Source organism: Salvelinus namaycush, chromosome 11, assembly GCF_016432855.1.
Source record: "Salvelinus namaycush isolate Seneca chromosome 11, SaNama_1.0, whole genome shotgun sequence".
Classification (NCBI taxonomy): Eukaryota; Metazoa; Chordata; class Actinopteri; order Salmoniformes; family Salmonidae; genus Salvelinus; species Salvelinus namaycush.
Genome location: NC_052317.1, coordinates 35,083,929 through 35,106,069, shown reverse-complemented (window position 1 = coordinate 35,106,069; position 22,141 = coordinate 35,083,929). Strand labels below are relative to the sequence as shown.

The 22,141-nt window shown below is 42.4% G+C and overlaps 1 protein-coding gene across 1 annotated transcript; it reads left to right on the top strand.

Annotated features, from left to right (window-relative positions):
* The first annotated feature begins 3,731 nt into the window (after nucleotides 1-3,731).
* On the top strand, nucleotides 3,732-6,571 carry LOC120055383 (SH2 domain-containing protein 1A-like). The gene is made up of 4 exons (XM_039003248.1): nucleotides 3,732-3,956; nucleotides 4,734-4,794; nucleotides 6,323-6,467; nucleotides 6,549-6,571. Exons 1-4 carry the CDS (start codon nucleotides 3,751-3,753, stop codon nucleotides 6,569-6,571), a joined length of 435 nt encoding a protein of 144 aa, XP_038859176.1. The 5' UTR covers nucleotides 3,732-3,750.
* Nucleotides 6,572-22,141: the final 15,570 nt, after the last annotated feature.

Genomic DNA, 22,141 nt, shown 5'->3' with positions numbered 1-22,141 from the left:
GGCCGGTTCCCCTCTCTCCACTGGGATTCTCTGCCTCTAACCCTATTACAGGGGCTGAGTCACTGGCTTACTGGTGCTCTTCCATGCCGTCCCAAGGAGGGGTGCGTCACTTGAGTGGGTTGAGTCACTGACGTGATCTTCCTGTCTGGGTTGGCGCCCCCCCCCCCCCCCCCCCCCCCTTGGGTTGTGCCGTGGCGGAGATCTTTGTGGGCTAAACTCGGCCTTGTCTCAGGATGGTAAGTTGGTGGTTGAAGATATCCCTCTAGTGGTGTGGAGGCTGTGCTTTGGCAAAGTGGGTGGGGTTATATCCTGCCTGTGTGGCCCTCTCCGGGGGTATCATCGGATGGGGCCACAGTGTCTCCTGACCCCTCCTGTCTCACCCTCCAGTATTTATGCTGCAGTAGTTTATGTGTCGGGGGGCTAGGGTCAGTCTGTTATATCTGGAGTATTTCTCCTGTCTTATCCGGTGTCCTGTGTGAATTTAAGTATGCTGTCTCTAATTCTTTCTTTCTCTCTTTCTTTCTTTCTTTCTCTCTCTCGGAGGACCTGAGCCCTAAGACCATGCCTCAGGGCTACCTGGCATGATGACTCCTTGCTGTCCCCAGTTCACCTGACCGTGCTGCTGCTCCAGTTTCAACTGTTCTGCCTGCGGCTATGGAACCCTGACCTGTTCACCGGACGGGCTACCTGTCCCAGACCTGCTGTTTTCAACTCTCTAGAGACAGCAGGAGCGGTAGAGATACTCTCAATGATCGGCTATGAAAAGCCAACTGACATTTACTCCTGAGGTGCTGACTTGTTGCACCCTCGACAACTACTGTGATTATTATTATTTGACCATGGTGGTCATTTATGAACATTTGAACATCTTGGCCATGTTCTGTTATAATCTCCACCCGGCACAGCCAGAAGAGGACTGGCCACCCCTCATAGCCTGGTTCCTCTCTAGGTTTCTTCCTAGATTTTGGCCTTTCTAGGGAGTTTTTTCTAGCCACCGTGCTTCTACACCTGCATTGCTTGCTGTTTGGCTGGGTGGGTTTCTGTACAGCACTTTGATATATCAGCTGATGTATGAAGGGCTTTATAAATAAATTTGATTTGATTTGGTAGCATCTCTTTGATCTTTCATTAGTGTAGTCACAGACACTTCACCCTCACTGTCACACCACAGAGAGAGAGAGTGAAAGAGGTGGAGGGGTGAGAGAAGTGAGAGATTAGTGTGTATTGGGTGAAGTGGATATATATCTGGGGGTAAATGGGGAGGGAAGGGAGGTTCAAGATGACCATAGTAGCATAGTTATATTTTCACACACAAAGGTTGACAGAGAATTAGTAAAATAAGATCATGAATCTTATATTGCTAAAAGGAAACTCCTCTCCCCTTATAAACAGCCAGTCAAGTGTGATTTGTGTAGCGGGCCTAGATGTGTCTACTACCAGACAGCCATTTTCGGCTCTAAAGACCTCTAAATTTGACACATCCCCAACCCCCAAACAGATGCTTGATCTACGGTAGGCCTGTCTCTTTCAAATGAGTATTTCACATTTCACCTGATGGACTGTTGGCAGTGGATCTGTTTCTCATTCCAAAACCACCTATCTATCGCTCTTCGGTCGGTCGGCCGCTGCTCCCTCCCACGCATTGTGCACTGAGCAATTTCTCCCCCACCATGAAGCTGTGGTGTGTGTGTGTGTGTGTGTGTGGGGGGGTTTAAAATGGGTTTACTAAAAAAGCATAAACAAGAATTTGAAATAGCATACTGAAATAGTTTTAAATTGAAGTTAAAATATAATACTGCATATTTAAATGAGAATGTCAATGTGAATGTCCCTGCACAGAAGTTATGAACAAGGACATTGTTTTGTTTAGAATATATACAGTGCTGTGAAAAAGTATTTGCCCCCTTCCTGATTTCTTATTTTTTTGCACATTTGTCACACTTAAATGTTTCAGATCAAACTAATTTTAATATTACACAAAGATAACCCAAGTAAACCCAAAATGCAGTTTTTAAGAGATGATTTTATTTATGGGAAAACGCTATCCGAACCTTCAAGGCCCTATGTGAAAAAGTAATTGCCCCCCCTTGTTAAATCATGAATTTATTGTGGTTAATCACACACTAATACTAATACTGGAGTGGCCTAGTCAAAGTCTGGACTTGAATCCGATTGAGATGCTGTGGCATGACTTTAAAAAGGCGGTTCATGCTTGAAAACACTCCAATGTGGCTGAATTAAAACAATTCTGCAAAGAAGAGTGGGCCAAAAGTCCTCCACAGCGATGTGAAAGACTCATTGCCAGTTATGTTATTGAAAAACATATACATTCCGTTCTCATTGTCAACAAAACTCTTTCTATCCTCTATCTTGTTAAGTGTGTTCAGGCGTGTTGGTCTCGCCTACTAATTGGCCACACCTGACCTTAATGAGTGCCGGTTTCCTTCGAAATGGTCTCCCGGGTGGCGCAGTGGTCTAGGGCACTGCATCTCAGTGCTAGCTGCGCCACCAGAGTCTCTGGGTTCACGCCCAGGCTCTGTCGCAGCCGGCCGCAACCGGGAGGTCCGTGGGGCGACGCACAATTGGCATAGCGTCGTCCGGGTTAGGGGTTAGGGAGGGATTGGCCGGTAGGGATATCCTTGTCTCAGTATGTAAAATGTATGCACTCTACTGTAAGTCGCTCTGGATAAGAGCGTCTGCTAAATGACTAAATTGTAAATTGTTGTAATTGTCTTTTTGAATAGACTAAAGGGAACAGCTTAGTATTAGTAAAAAAAATAGCAGTGGACTAATTCCATGGATAGAGAACAGAAGATCATAGGTTTGAATCTCACTGATGCCGTGCAAACATGAAAAATAAACATGTTTGCATGATTAATGCCTAAGCAAATTAATTTCTATTTGTGCTTAGATGTCAGAACAGTTAACCTAAGCTAGCTGTGTTATAAAAAAAAGTATTATTGAAACATTCGGTGAAAGTTTTAAGGAACTTATTCAACCTCCAAATAACCTATAATTTCCCTTTCTCAGAAAGTTAATAAAACCTACCAGAAAAACTTTCAGGGAACCATAGTAAAACGTTCTCACTGCAACCTAAAAATGAATGTTCCCAGAACAGGTGAAATGTTTAACAATTTAAAAACGTTCAGTTTTACCGGTAAGGAAAAGTATGGCTTTGTTCCCAGAACCAATGCAAAACCAACAACTTAGTTCTCACAACTTCAAAGGAACCAAATGTGCTAGCTGGGATGCAGCCTGTCTCTTACTCATAGTTTAATTTAGTGATATTTTATGCAAACACCAAGTAGCCTATAGCCTATAATTATTGATTTGTCTAGCCTATATTTAATGCACAATTGAAACCTAAACCGTTTTGCTTGAGTGAGATCTAAAACAATTTCATAAGGAAACACCACAAAGTGTCACATGCTCACATCTAATTAATTATAATTCTGTAGGCCTAATTTTCAATTTAGTACTTCTCTCCATATACGACAATGGACAAAAGATCAAGATAGAGAGAACCACATGCACACACACTTCCGTCTGTCAGAGAATGTTGTTGTCTGTCTGAATCACACAGACAAAAGGCCCTTGTTTTCACTTGAAGCTGAGAAAAAAACACTAGGTGCCATTTTTTTGCAGTTGACACGATTTAAAAAAAGGTGTGAAACACCAAGACGCTGTCGGTTCCTGCCTCGCGCCCTTTCCCACAGTCTGTCTTTCTGCGCACTCTCTCATCAGGGCTCCATGGCACGCAAGGGTGACAGTGGTGCTCATCTCCAAAGTTTCACGCTCATGGAGCCGGAGAGTGAGAGCGCGCTGGTCCGGTCTATCTACTACGGTAAAATCGGTAAGGGGAAAACGGAAAGGTTGCTGGAGAGGCATGGTAGAGAGGGGAGCTTTCTCCTGCGGGACAGCGAGAGTCTGCAAGGAATGTATTGCCTCTGCGTGAGGTGAGTTGATAAACTCACTCTCTAGCCTATACTCTTTTGTGGAGTGAGTTTTTGAAATAATTTTACCGATTTAAACTGCCAGAGGCCCATGTGAGTTTTGATTCTGTTTTTATGTTTGCTTTATGTAAGCTTTCTGTTCATGTTTATCATGACATTTTAGATACTATAGAATAGGTTGTAGTCATTTCTAACAGGACAAAATCCACAATTTGGCCACTTTGAATTGTATTTTAATTGAGGTTCAGGCCTACAAATTATATGATTGATCAAAGACCGTTTTATTTAATGTCATATTAAATATCCTATCATATGGATGTAGAAATGGAGTAGGCATAGGCTATTATACAAAGCTTTTAGAGCACTCAAGCAAGCAAACACATTTTCTTAAATATAAATATTACATTTTCTGTATCTAAATTTTAGTCTGTCACTCGGCTACAAAGGTTTATTATTATTTCAGTTCAACTAGATTGTTTGTTAGGACCATTATCAATTGCTGTAGCATGAAAAAATAACAATAATTGAACAGAAAATTGAAATGGTCGATTAATTTGCTGAAAAGTACTCATAGAAGTTTAGAGACAAAACAAGGTGTCTTGTACTGAGATGAGTAGAAATACGTAATTAGAACTAAGAGCACTTTCAGAATGAGTGGATCGTTTTTTCAATGTGTGTTTCAATGTCGCCAGTTTGTTTTACCTTTGGTTTATATTAACATAAGGTTGTGAAAATGGATATCCTGATTCTGAGTGTAAATCCTTTCTCTCTATGGTTCAGAAAGACACCGTACGTCCACACTTACAGAATCCACCACTCCTCTGAAGGATGGACACTTCAGGTGAGTTGCTCGGTATTATCGTGAGAACACAAGTGAATATGATTTCCAAAGTATTCATTACACATGGAAAAAAACTTGAACTATTACTGCTCACTGCACACACACACACACACACACACACACACACACACACACACACACACACACACACACACACACACACACACACACACACACACACACACACACACACACACACACACACGCACAGACACACACATGTACATGCTGGAGTGACTAATACCTCCCATGTTATGCCCACCCATGCAAGGCCTTGTAGTCATTGTAATGAGCTGTATAAATACAGTGCCTATCACTTGACGTATTCCACGTTTGTTGTGCTACAGCCTGAATTCAAAATTGATTAAATAGATTATATTCAGGACATAAAGTTTTAACGCTTTGTATTCAGAACATAAAGTTTATTTCTTTGCAACATTTTTTGAAGTTTTACTTAGGTGCCTTATTGCAAACAGGATGCATGTTTGGGAATATTTGTATTCTGCACAGGCTTCCTTCTTTTCACTGTCATTTAGGTGGAATAACTACAATGTTGTGGCTCCATCCTCAGTTTTCTCCTATCCCAGCAATTCAAATCTGTAGCTGTTTTAAATTCACCATTGGCCTCACGGGGAAATCCCTGAGCAGTTTCCTTCCTGTCCGACAACTGAGTTAGGAAGGACGCCTGTATCTTTGTAGTGACTGGGTGTATTGACACACCATCCATATATACATGTATATACTACCTCAATCAGCCCGACTAACCGGTGCCTGTATGTAGCCTCGCTACTGTTATAGCCTCGCTCCTGTATATAGCCTTGCTACTGTTATTTTTCACTGTCTTTTTGCTGTTGTTTTATGTCTTTACTTACCTATTGCTCATCTAATACCTTTTTTGCACTGTTGGTTAGAGCCTGTAAGTAAGCATTTCACTGTAAAGTCTTCACCTGTTGTATTCGGTGCACGTGACAAATAAACTTTGATTTGATTTAATTTGAAGTGTAATAATAACTTCACCATGCTCAAAGGTATTCAATATTTGTTTATTTTGACCCATCTACCAATAGGTGCCCTTCTTTATGAGGCATTGGAAAACCTCCCTGTTCTTTGTTGTTGTATCTGTATTTGAAATTCACTTCCTGGCTGAGGGACCTTACAGATAATTGTATGTGTGTGGTACAGAGATGAGGTAGTCATTCAAAAATCATGTTAAGCACTTTTATTGGATACAGAGTGAGTGCATGCAACTTATTATGTGACTGGTTAAGTACATTTTTAGTCCTTAACTTATTTAGGCTTGCCATAACAGAGGTTGAATACTTATTGACACAAAATCTCAATTGAATCCATTTTAAATTCAGACTGTAACACAACAAAATGTGGCAAAAGTAAATGGGTGTGAATACTTTCTGAAGGCGCTGTATGTGAGAATAACTGCACTTTATTAACAATCAATAAGTAGACAATGAAGTAGCAGCTTACAATACAACACAATACTGCTAACATAACAGAGTGTGTGTGTGTGTAGTTATCCCCTGGGCAGATGCTGCAGTGTTTCGGGACTCTGGAGAAGCTGATAGAGAGCTGCAGAGCGGGGGTTGGTGCTGACAGCATACCTCCTCTCACACACCCCCTGGACAAAACACAGCTGAGAGACCAGAGGCTGCGGAGCGGTAGGACATCAACACACACACACACACATCACTCACACAGTGCTTGTAATATAGTTGTAATGCTTTTATCTTTTTCAACAGAGACGGCCTATATGGAAATGTGAAGTGGGACGACTTGTACGTGTGTGTGTGTGTGTGTGTGTGTGTGTGTGTGTGTGTGTGTGTGTGTGTGTGTGTGTGTGTGTGTGCGTGTGCGTGTGCGTGTGCGTGAGTTTGCATGTTTATGTGCATACATGTGGACCAGTTCTGCCATAAGTGCACACAAGGACATTAAAACTGCCATCTGCCATGGTCTTTCAACAGAGACGGCCTATATGGAAATGTGAAGTGGGACGACTTGTACATGTGTGTGTGTGTGTGTGTGTGTGTGTGTGTGTGTGTGTGTGTGTGTGTGTGTGTGTGTGTGTGTGTGTGTGTGTGTGTGTGTGTGTGTGTGTGTGTGTGTGTGTGTGTGTGTGTGTGTGTGTGTGTGTGTTTGTGCGCGCATGTGTATTCAATTGAACCTTTAGGAGACAATGCTTTTGTTGTTTACAAAAGTGCACCTGTTTATGTCTGTGGTTCCACAACTAGGCATGTGGTTTCCCATGGAGAGATGCTTTGACGTGTGTGTGTGTGTGTGTGTGTGTGTGTGTGTGTGTGTGTGTGTGTGTGTGTGTGTGTGTGTGTGTGTGTGTGTGTGTGTGTGTGTGTGTGTGTGTGTGTGTGTGTGTGTGTGTGTGTGTGTGTGTGTGTGTGTGTGTGCGTGTGTGCGTGTGCGTGAGTTTGCATGTTTATGTGCATACATGTGGACCAGTTCTGCCATAAGTGCACACAAGGACATTAAAACTGCCATCTGCCATGGTCTTTCTCTCTGTGTATAATGTACATTATATGACTCATGTTAAACGGATATGTTACTGATGAAGATTTTATGAGTGATAAGGCTGTCATTGCAAATAAGAATGTGCTCTTCATTGACTTAGGGAACACTGTTAAAAAAGTGGACAAATCCAAAACAGAGGCTTAAATGCAAATATAGACCAGATTTTTTGGGGAGATAATTTCTTTATTGACTTGCCTGGTTAAATAAAGGTTAAATAAATACAAATATTAAAAAATGTCAATTTTTATTTGCTTTGGTATTAAAGGCATATTCCTTTCTTAATCCATTCCTTGTTTGTATTTGACTATACAAAATCATATACATATCACTGTATACAAGGATACACATGTAGTCGCATACACATAAGTCAGCAGGTAGCCTAGTGGTTAAAAGTGTTGGGCCAGTAACTAAAAGGTGGCTGGTTCAAGCCGACTAGGTAAAAGATCTGTCGATATGCACTTGAGCAGGCACTTAACCCGAATTGCTCCAGTAAATTACTACGGATTAGATTTACTAAAATGTAAATACACTAGTGTAATTTGCTGTTGTTATTTTGTCTACAAGGTGGAGTCACTGTCATTTTGGGATTTGGCCCCCTGACTAGTTTGAATTTGCCCCTAGACACTGATCAGATCTGAGTTAGGTCTTTGCATTGTTGGTAAATGGTAAAGCTAATGGATTGGGGGATGATCCTAGATCTGTGCCTAAATCTGTGGGCAACTTCTACCAGTAACATAGCTGACCTGTTGTCACAGTCATAACCCCTGACCTTTACATTCATGTAATTGCCAAAGCAGGTCACAAACAAACAACCCTTACAGGTCCACATTTCAACTGTTAAGGGGGTCTATAAAATATTTAATCTTTCCCCTCACCTGTAACTTTTTTTGTGTCCACATCATTTGTTGTAGGCTAATGTTCACATAATTTGCCATGTGGTTATTATGACAGCCACTGGGGGACCAGACAGCTAGGCAGCAGCAGAGCTTCCTGTGGAGGAGGCTGCTCTATTGTACAATTCAGTGTTGTATTCAAGACCATCTAAAGAGAGACCGATTCAAGACCAAGACTGGAGAAAATCAAGTCCGAGTCAAGACCAAGACTAGAGGGGGTCCAAGACCAAGTCTAGACCGCGACCAGAAAAATGCAAGTCCAATTGAAGGCCATCATTGTTTTTGGGGGGTCAAATGACCACCATAATAAGAGTAAAAAATGTCCACTATTTCTGTGTTCATATTTCAGAACAACGTATGGATTCTTTAGACATTCAGAATAGTGAAAAAATGCAGCTGAGGGAAAATAGAACCACTCTACAAATTATTACTAACCCAAACACAGTGTGGAACAATGGGTCTTCTACGCCTTCAGAGAAGGGCTAAGGATTTATAAAATAATTATTATAATAATAATTATCATTATATTATTATTTTCAATGATGTTCTGATTTAATCTCTTCAGTTTTTGGGGGGAAAGGAAAGGGTTAACACTGAAGAGAAAAAAATATAAAATCGGAAGCTAGATAAAGGCTTCTGCCATTCAACTGTATTAGGGCAATATTTGGTAGAGTGACAGTGGAATCAATGGGTGGGTGGGACCATCTTTACAAAAACGTATGGAAACTTCTGCCTTCTTGAAGGCCAACAGGTCACTGCGCAATAGCGAGCCGTAGTTTTCCCATGGTCTAGCTAGCTAGCTTTTGTTGTCGGCTAGTTACCGGCAGCTGCAGCAGGTGTTATCAAAGAGGATGATGTTGCTAATTGCTAGCTTCTCCCTTTTCAAGAATAACTTTCAACAAGAAGTTAAGTTTCAAATGATCATCATCTGGTGAGTGGAACTGTGTTTTTTATTGCAGTGCACTTGCTATTGTTAGCAATCTATTTGAAAATAACTTATGTGTGTGAAACATTGTTGTATTTAAAGCGGAACTGACAGCATTTTAGCAACATGAAATCTGTTCACGTACACCCCCAGGAAGAATATGACACACACAAAAAAAAATCTGACAAGCAACCACTTAAACATGGTCATTTTCACGTTTTCATAAATCCTTGAACGTTTGGGAATTACGTATACTAAGGTATTTGTGAAAATTCTATAGCAATATAGTGTGGGAAAGCGGCTGTGCGTTTGGACAATTAATAGACACTGCAGGAAATAAAACAGAATAAAAACAACATGTCTTGTCCAGGACCGGAGTCTACACAGACCGGTGCGCTATAGCCAATCAGAGCTACAGTAGGCCTTTATACAAACAAGCCATTGCCACACAGGCCTGCCATCTTTCACTTTGAACCTTACTGTGTGATTACAGACAGTTGCAACAGCACAACTTTAGATCATTAGAACTCATTCGCCAAAAGCCACAAAATACACCTGAATGTATTTCTGCAAATATGTAAACATCATGAGAGTCCTCTTACATTTGGGAACTTTACAGTCCTATTGATCAAACAACCATGAAAAGGTAGGCTCTCCCGCCCTCAGTGATGCACGTCAACAACAACAAGATCAACAACTAATGCTAGCCTGAGCAAGATGAGCTAAAATGTAACGAAGGAACATTAAATAAACCCTCTGAAACTTTTTTCAGCTAGTTGGCCATCAAAATTGCACTAATAAATGATGTGAAATTGTAGCCTCCTCGTCCTTTTGCAACTTGCCTGAAAATGCATGCTTGTCCCAATGAAGCACCTAAGCTAACTGGCTAAAGTTGTCTAGCTTGCTAGCTAGCTACTTCCAGACACAAATGAGAGAACACCTCACTCTGACCATTTTACTCGCCGTAGCAGAACTGATTAGGCTGTTTACATGTTATCTAGAGCGTTCTTGACTAACTATTACTTTTTTTGCATAACTTTACTGACACCGGTCATATTCAGCGGGTGTTGCGCGTTCGTAAATTCATCAGTTGTTCTGCCCTCTGGCACACGCTCTGAAATCGGAGTAGATAGCCAGAGTGAATTTGCGAACGCAAGAGATATGCTAACTGGATAACAGTCGTTCAAGTTCTTTCTAGCTAACCAAAATGATACCTGCATCTCTAGCTGTGTATAGCCACTGAAAAACGATATGAGGGGAAAACATCAGTCACTCACCCACTCCTCCAATGGCATGACATGACATCCTCCTAGCAGCTAGCTAGCTATCTAGCTAATGTTAGGCTCCATGTTTTTAGCTTACTACATAAATATATACGCTAGCCTATTAGCCACGTTATGACTGACTTGTGATCATTGACCTTCTAGTTTGATTGTATTGACATTCCCAGCATTAGTTACATTCAGACGTTTTTGTCCAGAATATTGAGTCATTGAAACTGACACAGTGCATCCCGAATGGAGGCAGCAAACAATATACCAGGCCAGCTGGGATTCACTACCTGATAGCAATATTTTTGGGACTACCAAGAAATGTATTGGTGAGTTATATTAATCATGCATTGAACTGCATCCATCTATTCTGCCAACAATGCCTTTGTGTATATTGTAAGACTTCCTATATGCTACAGTTTATTTGTAAGAATTCCTAGCTTAAACATACGCCTGGCAATGTAATAACCATATTACTATGATGAAGCTGTTATAACACATAGGACTTCCCTATTTTCACAAGAGGCTAATTACACACACTTGCAGAAGAGCAGATAGCTGACACAACACAACTTACAGAAGATGACCCAATGTTTCCACTCACTGAGAATATCAGGAAGTGCCCCTGCTGACCACTGACAACATATCTTGTGACAACATGAGCCACACTGACACACCAGACTTTGGAAACAGGAACACACAAACGCACACACCAAATCTCCTGTTTAGCTGAACATTTGGTAACAAAGAACTTTTGCTACAAGACTCAGAAGGATGACGCCCAGCTCATCAGGACCAATCTGAGAAGACAACAACCTGTCCAGAACCAACCAGAGGACCAGAACTTCCAGACTCAACCTACTTTCTGTGCTGTATAAAATGTCTATGCAAACTGTTTTAGGGACTCTCCCTCTGCTAGTTCTCTATGAGCTAAAGGAACGAGTCCGTGCACGCTGTACCAAATATCTTCACTCTGAATAAACTGTCGCTTGTCATACAATTTATCACTTTGTCTGAATCGATCCTTGACCGGCTCACCCTTCTCCATATCCCATTATCAACAGAAACTTGGTAGCAGAGGATGGTTCTCTAGAGACCCGGTCCAGAGTGGTTGATTTGGGTGGGAGAGGGCGAGTTGGTGAAAGGACGGTTCACGGAGGACAGGTGAAATCTTTTGGGGGGGAGGACGACAGTTCTGCTCAACTCGGGAAACTGATCTCCTGGTCGACCATAAACAAGGTAAGCAAGACCTGTTAAATCAAACTTTGCATATTGTCGTGTAGTTTTCCCAAAATTTTGATCAGTGGTACCGAGTCTGGGTAAGAATTCTTGTTTAAAATTTTTATGAAAATGACATGAAAACGACAGTGAAGTGAACATATGTGGCCATAATTTTGTTCTGATAGTCCGGCGGCGACCGGTCCGGCAGAGTCCGGTAAGGGATATAATTATATTAGGGTTCCAATAGTCCGGCGGCGACCGGTCCGGCTGAGTCCGGTAAGGAACAATATTCCTATAGTCCGGCAGTGACCGGTCCGGCAGAGTCCGGTAGGGAATAGTTAAAATTAAAAGAAATAGACTTATCCGATAGTCCGGCGGCGACCGGTCCGGCAGAGACCGGTAAGGAAGTCTTAGTCCTAAGTCCGGCTGAGTCCGGTCCGATTAGATTCGGTGGGGAACCAGAGGTGTATGAAATACAAGAATAAATAGTGGTGTATTGATGTCAACTGTTTAATGAATGTTGAAGATATAAAGTTGTGACTATTCTAAGTCCGGCTGAGACCGGTCTGACTGAGGTCAGTATGGAATAGGTCCAGCGTGTTTGAGAAATTTTTAATGTTATAATTGTTAAGAAGAAATTTAAGTGATAAATATTGACTATATTGAATAAATGTTTAAATGATGTGTTATAATATGCTGATATGATCTGTTGGTTGCACCTTCCACAAAGCCATATAAATTAAATAATATATGTATAAAAATTCTGAAATATACGAAGGAGGAGCTCTGAGATAAGACAGAGTACGTGTCTCCAAGAATTCATCACGGGTATTTGCCAGTGACGGGCTAAGTATATTCAGATAGTCCAAATATAGAGATAAAAGTTAAAATATAAAATACACGACAAAATGACGACCCCAAATACTCCTAAGCTTAAATTTAACGATTTTCTAGATCAGAAGATACAAGACAGGTCAGGGGGAAAAGAACAAGACTGGAAGAGTCATACCTGGTCCACCAAGAGAGGGAGGTCATATGCCCGCTCTTGATGTAAATATGTGAAAAAACTGACGGAACTTTCTGCAGCTCTCTCCAAACAGATTCACAAGGTCCGAGAGGGGGAGCTGCCAGGAGGCACGCCACCACTGAATGTAAAATGGTGACTGGGTGGGGGTTAAAGTCCACAAGAGAAAGTGGCTGGAACCCAGGTGGACTGAACTGTACGAAGTGAAGGAGGTTACTTGACACTCAGTTCAGGTCAAAGGTAAATCAGGCGCACCTTGGCACCACCTCACACATTGCACTCCAGCACCAACTCCTTCCAGAATTTTGACTGAGGTCAGGGGTGACTTGTGTGCCCTAAATTCGACACCAAATTCAGATCCCTTAGTTTGTGAGAATGTGGAGGAGACTCCCAGTCACACGAACTAAGGAATCTCGCCGGGAAACGGGATATCTCCCTCCCTGGGCGAGATTAGGGATATCTGGCCCCTTATTTGTGATATTCCTTCACACACTCATAACTCTTAGAATAGTTGGGGGTGGAGAGCTGTACAGAGAATGGACAGAAGATGGCAGTATTGCAGCACTCAACGGTCTCCCAGCAAACGGGGAGCCTGTTTGAATGCTGGAGACAGAGAAAAAACTTAAAACCAATTCGGAGTAGAGAGAATACATTTAATAACTTATTTAGGTTAAATTTACAGACTAATGATATTATTGTTATGGATTGGCTGACATGCGATATAGATTTAGCGAAGTATATGGTAAGTTTACACTTTGGAATGGAGAAAGTTGAGAAGTTGATTTTACTTATACGATAGTTTTGCTGCTAAACTTAGTTGGAGTAACTAGATGTTTTGCCTAGAGGCATGAATAAGACAGTCATTTTTGGTATTATATTGGCTAGTTGCTGCGTTCTGAACACAGGTTGAGCGCTAGTAAATGCATATCTTTATTTGAACTATACTAATCTATTTGATAAAAGTACTAAACCTGTATATTTAACATTAGAGGGAAAATGTGTACATTATAGCTTTGAGATACTTTTCAAAAGTTGCTGAAAGTTATTGGTTTTTGTTTAGGTAACACCAGAGAATTCGAACAATAAGTAAACGTGTTCCAAACGTGATCTGTTTTCATTATGGGGAACAATGACTGGCCCGCAGAGTAGAATGGCGGCATGAGAGTTTTTAAAGGGACAGTGTACGTTTATCACAGTTGTATGGTTAGTACATGAAACATCGGGGAAATTTAAAACGAATGATTTAAGGGTATTATCATAATTATTAGGTTTTGTTTTTGTGGTAAACGTTTGGGTTAAGGGGTTTTCCGTGTTCCCAGAGACAAGATATCTTAAAAGAATACACTCATATTGGAATAGGAGTTTTACTTTCTGAGTTTTATTTAGGCAAGGGACTTTGTTAAGATAAAGGGTTCTTTTGGTATGTCTAGATATGGTATGGAACACGAATGTAGGTGTAACCTTTTTGACCTCTTTTCGTTGCATTTTCCTGTGACTTGATCAATCACGGGGGGATGTAGTGAGAATAATGAAATTGTGGTCATTTGGGAATACTAGTTTTGAGGTAAATTGATATAATAGAGTTTATAACTCTTGACCATAATTGTAGTTTTAACCACAGAGGAGTCAGGATTCTGTTTTTAAACATTGGCTATGACGGTTTTGAATGGGCTGTTATTGAATTGGTTTGAACAGGAGATATTTTAAGCCTATAGGGCATGGAAATAAAAGTGATAGAGAGCTTATTAGTAAAGAAAGGAATATGGTTAGCATTTGTTTTGGCCATAAGAAGATAGAGATAGGTTTATTAAGGTTATGTAAGGACTTTAGAGATTGACACTATAAGACATGTTGTTATTTTAAATCCATGATTTCAGATAAAGTCAAAACAGTGAGACACTTAGTTAATATTGCAAAAGAACACATAGTTGTTATTGACTATTATTAGAAAAAGGCAGACAGATGGGTCTACCCCGCACTGTTGAGACCTTGAAGGTTTGAGAGTAGAGTGGGGAGGGTGGACCAGGAAATGAGCAAGGTAGGCTGTGAAATAAGATAGGAGAGAAAGGGTTTAACATATATAAGCAGCACAGATACATTTTAAAGTAGATAAGTCACTTGACAGATAATTGGTAAAGGATAGATATGAATGGACACCCAAACTCAAGGGACAATTGGACATGTGGAAAATGAAAGGGACGATATAATATACTAAGTCATTATTTAGAATAGGTAAGGTTGATACCTGGCCAGAGCCAGGTATCAAACGGGGGAGGGGTACATTGTGGTCTAGGATAGGATGGGGCCTATTGGATAATAAACTAATTTAAAATAAAAAATTCTAGCTAAAAAATAGGCATAGAAGTTAAATATATAATCAGATAGAACAAATGAGAAACTGTTTGTTAAACAAACCTGTATGTCCAAGATTTTATGCATTGCAGGTGAATTAAAGGAGAAGGTGATTCACTAGATCTGGGGGCATATCGCACTTGGAGGGTGAGACACACTGACACTGTCGAATGATCACAGAGTTAAGGAGAAGAACCGTTGCTAATAGAGTTCGGGGATCAACTCCTTAATGAAGAATTCCCTGCCCCCGACCTTTCCTCACTGTGTTTGTTCATAGAAGTGAAAGTGTTGCTTGGTCTCTGGCTGATGATGTGTTCTCTGGGAGAGGAGGGGGCTTTACAGGACTGCTTGTGGTCCTGAGTTGTCTGTTTAGGATACGATGGGGATGTTACCATCGCAGTGCTGCCAGAACCACCACCAGTTCCAACAGACCAGGTTCAGCCGGCCTCCTCCACCACTTCAAGACCAAGTCCCACGCCATCACCTGAACTCTACAATCTGGTATAGGTAATAAATGTAAAAGACATCTCAGATAGTGACCAATTGGGGACTGAAACTGGTTATGAGGGAAGGGAGAATATGTGGTTGGCCTACAAAACACTTAATAGAAAGGACTGTGTCGTATGTGGACATGCCAGACCTATACTGGCTGCTCACCCATTTGCCCTAAGTAAGGGGGAAGGTTGGATGTGCATATTGGAAAGTTTAAGCCAAATTCAACCCTGTGTAAAACTCTGAGTCTTGTGTTCCCAGAAGTCCGTCCCCAGAAGACACCATGGGGGGTTAAGGCATATGGGGGATATTACAGCTGTAACACTGGTATAGGTAGAGGTATAGACTATGGGGGGTTCCCTACTACTGCCTGCATCACTAATGTCACTATTAACTAGAGGTGTTGCTGATGTATGGTGGATGTGTGGACCTGCCAGGCGGTTGACCCCATTTTGAAAGGAGATTATCAGGGAACATGTGTTTTGGCCAGTCTGATAAACACCATTGCCTATTATTGAGGTTACAGCTAACCAACTTTTGGGAGCTGCACATGACAGAGGCTTGGGACCAACCCAGGAGACGGCAGAAACGTGACGCTCCTTGGTCCAAGAGTACAGATAACATCCACACCAACCTGTTGGGGGTCCCAATAGGGGTCCCCCACGAATTCCAGACATTAAACAGAAAAGATGGCCTGTTGCCCATGATTTGTTAACTACACCCACACTGCACTTACAGAGATGGCTGAACAATTGGATGCCACCTCGTAGACAAAATAGACTAGCACTAGACATGATTCTGGCCAACCAGGGGGGTGTTTGTACAATGTTTGGAGAACAATGTTGCACGTTTATCCCTAACAATACTAGTCCGGATGGGAGCATTTCAAAAGCTCTGAGTGGGTTGGCAAGGTTATCGGTGGAGGTGAGGGGTCTTGCAGGTGTGGAGGAGAGTGGACTGTTCCCCTGGCTGGGTGGTTGGTTTGGTAAGTACACTGCAATGATGATTACTGGATTTCTGACCCTAAGTTGTTGTTTTTCGTATGCTCATGTGCCGTAATGCCTGTATCATACCTTGTTTGAAGAAGTCTGTTACAGATGTGGAAAGGGCCTATGGTATGATGCCGCTGCTTGATGCTCCAGTTGGAGAGGCTGATACGAAATCAAGCTTTCGCAGGAGAGTGGGCCTGACAGAGGAGGACCCTTGGTTCGCTGTAGTTGATGTTGTCGAATGAATAAAAAGTGATGTTTGTCCTCCCTGTTGTGAAGGTTTGAAGTTCCCGGGTGGCGACGAGCCCACCTGATACAGGTTGTATAGAGGGATGGACCTGAGGGTTTAACCTTTCAGTAGTTTTTGGAGTGGTCTCCTTTTGGTCCTTGCTCATCCTTATTGGTGACTGAGGAGGCTGGAAAGGCCACCCACCAGAGCTGTGTGGTATGTATGGGAGCCCGTCCACTCCTTCGCATTGTACCGGCTACTCTACCTGATGTATGTCTGCTTCCTGTTATGAAGCATGACAACCCAACTGCCAACTGCTCTATGTGGGACAAGGTTTATCCTGTTGTTAAAAGTACTAGAAAGGGCCCCATGTTTTCTTCTCGGGTTGCCAGGGCTAATTTTACTTGTATAAATATGTCCCTTGGCTCTCCAATGCTGGGAGCACTACCTTATGAATGGTGCAATAACACCCATAATCCTAATGCCCCATTCCAACCTATATCTAGGGCGGATGTGTGGTGGTGGTGTGGAGGAAATCACCTTTATGATGGGTTCCCTAAGAATGCTACTGGTCTTTGTGCTCTTGTCTCTCTGCTTCTTCCTGTTTCAGTGTATCCTATGGAAGTGAGGGACCTGATGGCCCGAGTAGAGAGGGACGGGGATTTATCCCGGTCCAAAAGATCAACAGGAGTGGATCCTGGAGACCCCACCTATCTTGATGCTATAGGGATCCCTAGGGGGGTGCCAGATAAGTATAAACTCATAGACCAGGTTGCAGCCGGTTTTGAATCATCCATATGCTGGTGGTGCACCGTTAATAAAAATGTTGATAGAATCAACTACATTCATTTTAATGTCCAAAAACTAGGCAATTGGACCCAGCAAGGCTTTGAGGCGGTACATGGCCAATTGGCAGCTACCAGCTTGATGGCCTTCCAAAACCGCATTGCAGTAGACATGCTACTCTCTGAGAAGGGAGGTGTATGCTCTATGTTTGGTGAACAGTGTTGCACCTTTATACCTAACAACACCGCCACTGATGGTAGCCTGACCATTGCCTTAGAAGGCTTGAGGACTCTTAATGGTAAAATGAAATCCCATTCTGGTGTAGACACCTCCATGTGGGATTCCTGGATGGATGCTTTTGGGAAATATAAAACCCTGGTGTCCTCAATTTTGGTTTCTATCTCAGTGTTTGCAGCCATTTTAGTTTTGTGTGGTTGCTGTTGCATACCATGCATCCGTTCACTCACCACTAGGGTCATATCTAAAGCCATTGACCCAACAAGCCCTTCCCAGATGTTTCCTCTTTTGGGGGATGAAGGCCCTTCATCTTTTGAGGAAGAAGACATACATGCTGTTTTTACCTCTTGTTAGATTTATGTCACGTCTCTTAGGAGACGTGAAGAGAGGGCATTTGAAACTTTCTCTTCTATAAAGTTTCTGCATATACCCAGTTTATTGCTTGATATACCCAGTTTATGTCACGTCTCTGAGGAGACGTGAAGAGAGGGAATCAAAACTTTCTCTTCTGGAAAAAGTTTCCCTTCTTGTGCCTGGATTCGCTTAAAGTTTATGTCACGTCTCTTATGAGACGTGAAGAGAGGGAATCAAAACTTTATCTTCTGATAAAGTTTACTCTAATTTTGCCATTTATAGCTTTTGTCCTAGCTTTTGTCACGTCTCTTATGAGACGTGAAGAGAGGGATTTGTAAGAATTCCTATATGCTACAGTTTATTTGTAAGAATTCCTAGCTTAAACATACGCCTGGCAATGTAATAACCATATTACTATGATGAAGCTGTTATAACACATAGGACTTCCCTATTTTCACAAGAGGCTAATTACACACACTTGCAGAAGAGCAGATAGCTGACACAACACAACTTACAGAAGATGACCCAATGTTTCCACTCACTGAGAATATCAGGAAGTGCCCCTGCTGACCACTGACAACATATCTTGTGACAACATGAGCCACACTGACACACCAGACTTTGGAAACAGGAACACACAAACGCACACACCAAATCTCCTGTTTAGCTGAACATTTGGTAACAAAGAACTTTTGCTACAAGACTCAGAAGGATGACGCCCAGCTCATCAGGACCAATCTGAGAAGACAACAACCTGTCCAGAACCAACCAGAGGACCAGAACTTCCAGACTCAACCTACTTTCTGTGCTGTATAAAATGTCTATGCAAACTGTTTTAGGGACTCTCCCTCTGCTAGTTCTCTATGAGCTAAAGGAACGAGTCCGTGCACGCTGTACCAAATATCTTCACTCTGAATAAACTGTCGCTTGTCATACAATTTATCACTTTGTCTGAATCGATCCTTGACCGGCTCACCCTTCTCCATATCCCATTATCAACAATATCATGGAATGTTGAGTCAAATATAACCTTTTTTTTTTTAAACCTCTTATGAAGCTGGTTTTGTAGCATAAACTGGGAATTTTATATTTTTGGCTGATATTATGATTGTCTGTTTGTTTCATATCTGCAAACGCTGTCAATTCCAACTTTAGGTCACAGGTTACTTTGTGTGCTAAACATGAAATGTGATTTGCAATAGGAAGTAATAGTTGTACATTTCGATTGGGAAAGTCTTAATGGTTGTGTTTTTTTATTCTTATGATTGGGACCTACTGGCTTATTATGTCAGAGTGAATTGACTGCTTATCCTTTAACACAGTGGTTCCCAACCTTCTTTGGGTACTGTACCACTAAAACACATTGACCTGCCTGAAGTACCCCCTCATGCGCGTGCGACCGGCGTGATTCCTAGATTAAATATGCAAAAATGTTGTTTACGCACCCAGTCAAGATTGGCAGACTTGTTTTCAATGTCAGGGAAGTAGGAGTTCAACTCACTGTTGAGTTTGGATAAATGTGGTAAATGTAAATATCATGGCGCCGGAAGAAATGACAGCTGTTTTACGGGCGCCTAACCAATTGTGCAATTATGTGTTTTTTCTTGTGTTATTTGTAACTTAATTTGTACATAATGTTTCTGCCACCGTATCTTACGGCAAAAAAAGAGCTTCTGGATATCAGGACAGTGATCACTCACCTCGGATTAGACAAAGATTTGTTCTTCAACAAGCTGGACGCACAGGATGTACTTCAGACACCCGACAAGGCCGAAATCCCCGTCATTGACAAGAGAAAGAGACGCAGGTATAGAGGACACAGGGCGGGGTGCCTCATAAGGATCCTCCGACGGCGAGTGGGAAATCTGCCCTTAGCATCAATATTACTTGCCAACGTACAATCATTGCACAATAAATTAGACGAGGTACGATCACGACATCAAAAACTAACATCTTATGTTTCACCGAATCGTGGCTGAATGACGACATGGAAAACATTCAGCTGGCGGGATATACGCTGCACCGGCTAGACAAAACAGCACACTCCGGTAAGACAAGGGGGGGGGGGGGGGGGGGGGGGCGGTCTGTGTATATTTGTGAACAACAGCTGGTGCACAAAATCTAAGGATGTCTCTAGATTTTGCTCGTCTGAAGTAGAGTATCTCATGATAAGCTGTAGACCACACTATTTGCCAAGAGAGTTTTCATCTATTTTTTTCATGACTGTTTATTTACCACCACAGACTAATGCTGGCACTAAGATCGCACTGAGTCAGCTGTATAAGGAAATAAGCAAACAGGAAACCGCTCACCTAGTGGCCGGGGACTTTAATGGAGGGAAACTTAAATCAGTTTTACCTCATTTCTATCAGCATGTTAAATGTGCAACCAGAGGGAAAACAATTCTAGATCACCTTTACTCCACACACAGAGACGCGTACAAAGCTCTCCCTCGCCCTCCATTTGGCAAATCTGACCATAATTCTATCCTCCTGATTCCTGATTACAAGCAAAAATTAAAGCAGGAAGCACTAGTGACTCGGTCTATAAAAAAGTGGTCAGATGAAGCAGATGCTAAACTACAGGACTGTTTTGCTAGCACAGACTGGAATATGTTCCGGGATTCTTCCGATGGTATTGAGGAGTACCCCACATTAGTCACTGGCTTTATCAATAAGTGCATCGAGGACGTCGTCCCCACAGTGACTGTACATACATACCCCAACCAGAAGCCGTGGATTACAGGCAACATTCGCACTGAGCTAAAGGTGCCGCTTTCAAGGTTCAGGACTCTAACCTGGAAGCGTATAAGAAATCCTGCTATGCCCTTCGACAAACATTCAAACAGGCAAAACGCCAATACAGGACGAAGATTGAATCGTACTACACCGGCTCCGACGCTCGTCGGATGTGGCAGGGCTTGCAAACTATTACAGACTACAAAGGACAGCCGCAGGCTGCCGAGTGACACGAGCCTACCAGATGAGCTAAATCATTTCTCTGCTCGCTTCGAGGCAAGCAACACTGAGGCATGCATGAGAGCATCAGCTGTTCCGGATGACTGTGTGATCACGCTCTCCGTAGCCGACGTGAGTAAGACCTTTAAACAGGTCAACATTCACAAGGCCGCTGGGCCAGATGGATTACCAGGAAGTGTGCTCCGGGCATGTGCTGACCAACTGGCAGGTGTCTTCACTGATATTTTCAACATGTCCCTGATTGAGTCTGTAATACCAACATGCTTCAAGCAGACCACCATAGTCCCTGTGCCCAAGAGCACTAAGGTAACCTGCCTAAATGACTACAGACCCATAGCACTCATGTCCGTAGCCAAAAAAAAGGCTGGTCATGGCTCACATTAACACCATTATCCCAGAAACCCTAGACCCACTCCAATTTGCATACCGCTCAAACAGATCCACAGATGATGCAATCTCTATTGCACTCCACACTGCCCTTTCCCACCTGGACAAAAGGAACATCTACAGGAGAATGCTATTCAGTGACTACAGCTCAGCGTTCAACACCATAGTGCCCTCAAAGCTCATCACTAAGCTAAGGATCCTGGGAATAAACACCTCCCTCTGCAACTTGATCCTGGACTGCCTGACTTGAGCCCCTCAACCCTGGAGCCCCTCAGGGGTGCGTGCTCAGTCCCCTCCTGTACTCCCTGTTCACCCACGACTGCATGGCCAGGCACGACTCCAACACCATCATTAAGTTTGCAGACGACACAACAGTGGTAGGCCTGATCACCGACAACGATGAGACAGCCTTTAGGAAGGTCAGACCTGGCCGGGTGATGCCAGAATAACAACCTATCCCTCAACCTAATCAGGACAAAGGAGATGATTGTGGACTACAGGAAAAGGAGGACCGAGCACGCCCCCATTCTCATCAATGTGGATGTAGTGGAGCAGGTTGCGAGCCTCAAGTTCCTTGGTGTCCACATCACCAACAAACTAGAATGGTCCAAACACACCAAGACAGTCGTGAAGAGGACACGAAAAAACCTATTCCCTCTCAGGAGACTGAAAAG

Coding starts and splice junctions, on each gene's coding strand:
- LOC120055383 (XM_039003248.1), top strand. CDS start 3,751: ATGGCACGCAAGGGTGACAGTGGTGCTCATCTCCAAAGTTTCACGCTC. Junction 3,957..4,733: donor ATGTATTGCCTCTGCGTGAG/GTGAGTTGATAA, acceptor TCTATGGTTCAG/AAAGACACCGTACGTCCACA. Junction 4,795..6,322: donor CTGAAGGATGGACACTTCAG/GTGAGTTGCTCG, acceptor GTGTGTGTGTAG/TTATCCCCTGGGCAGATGCT.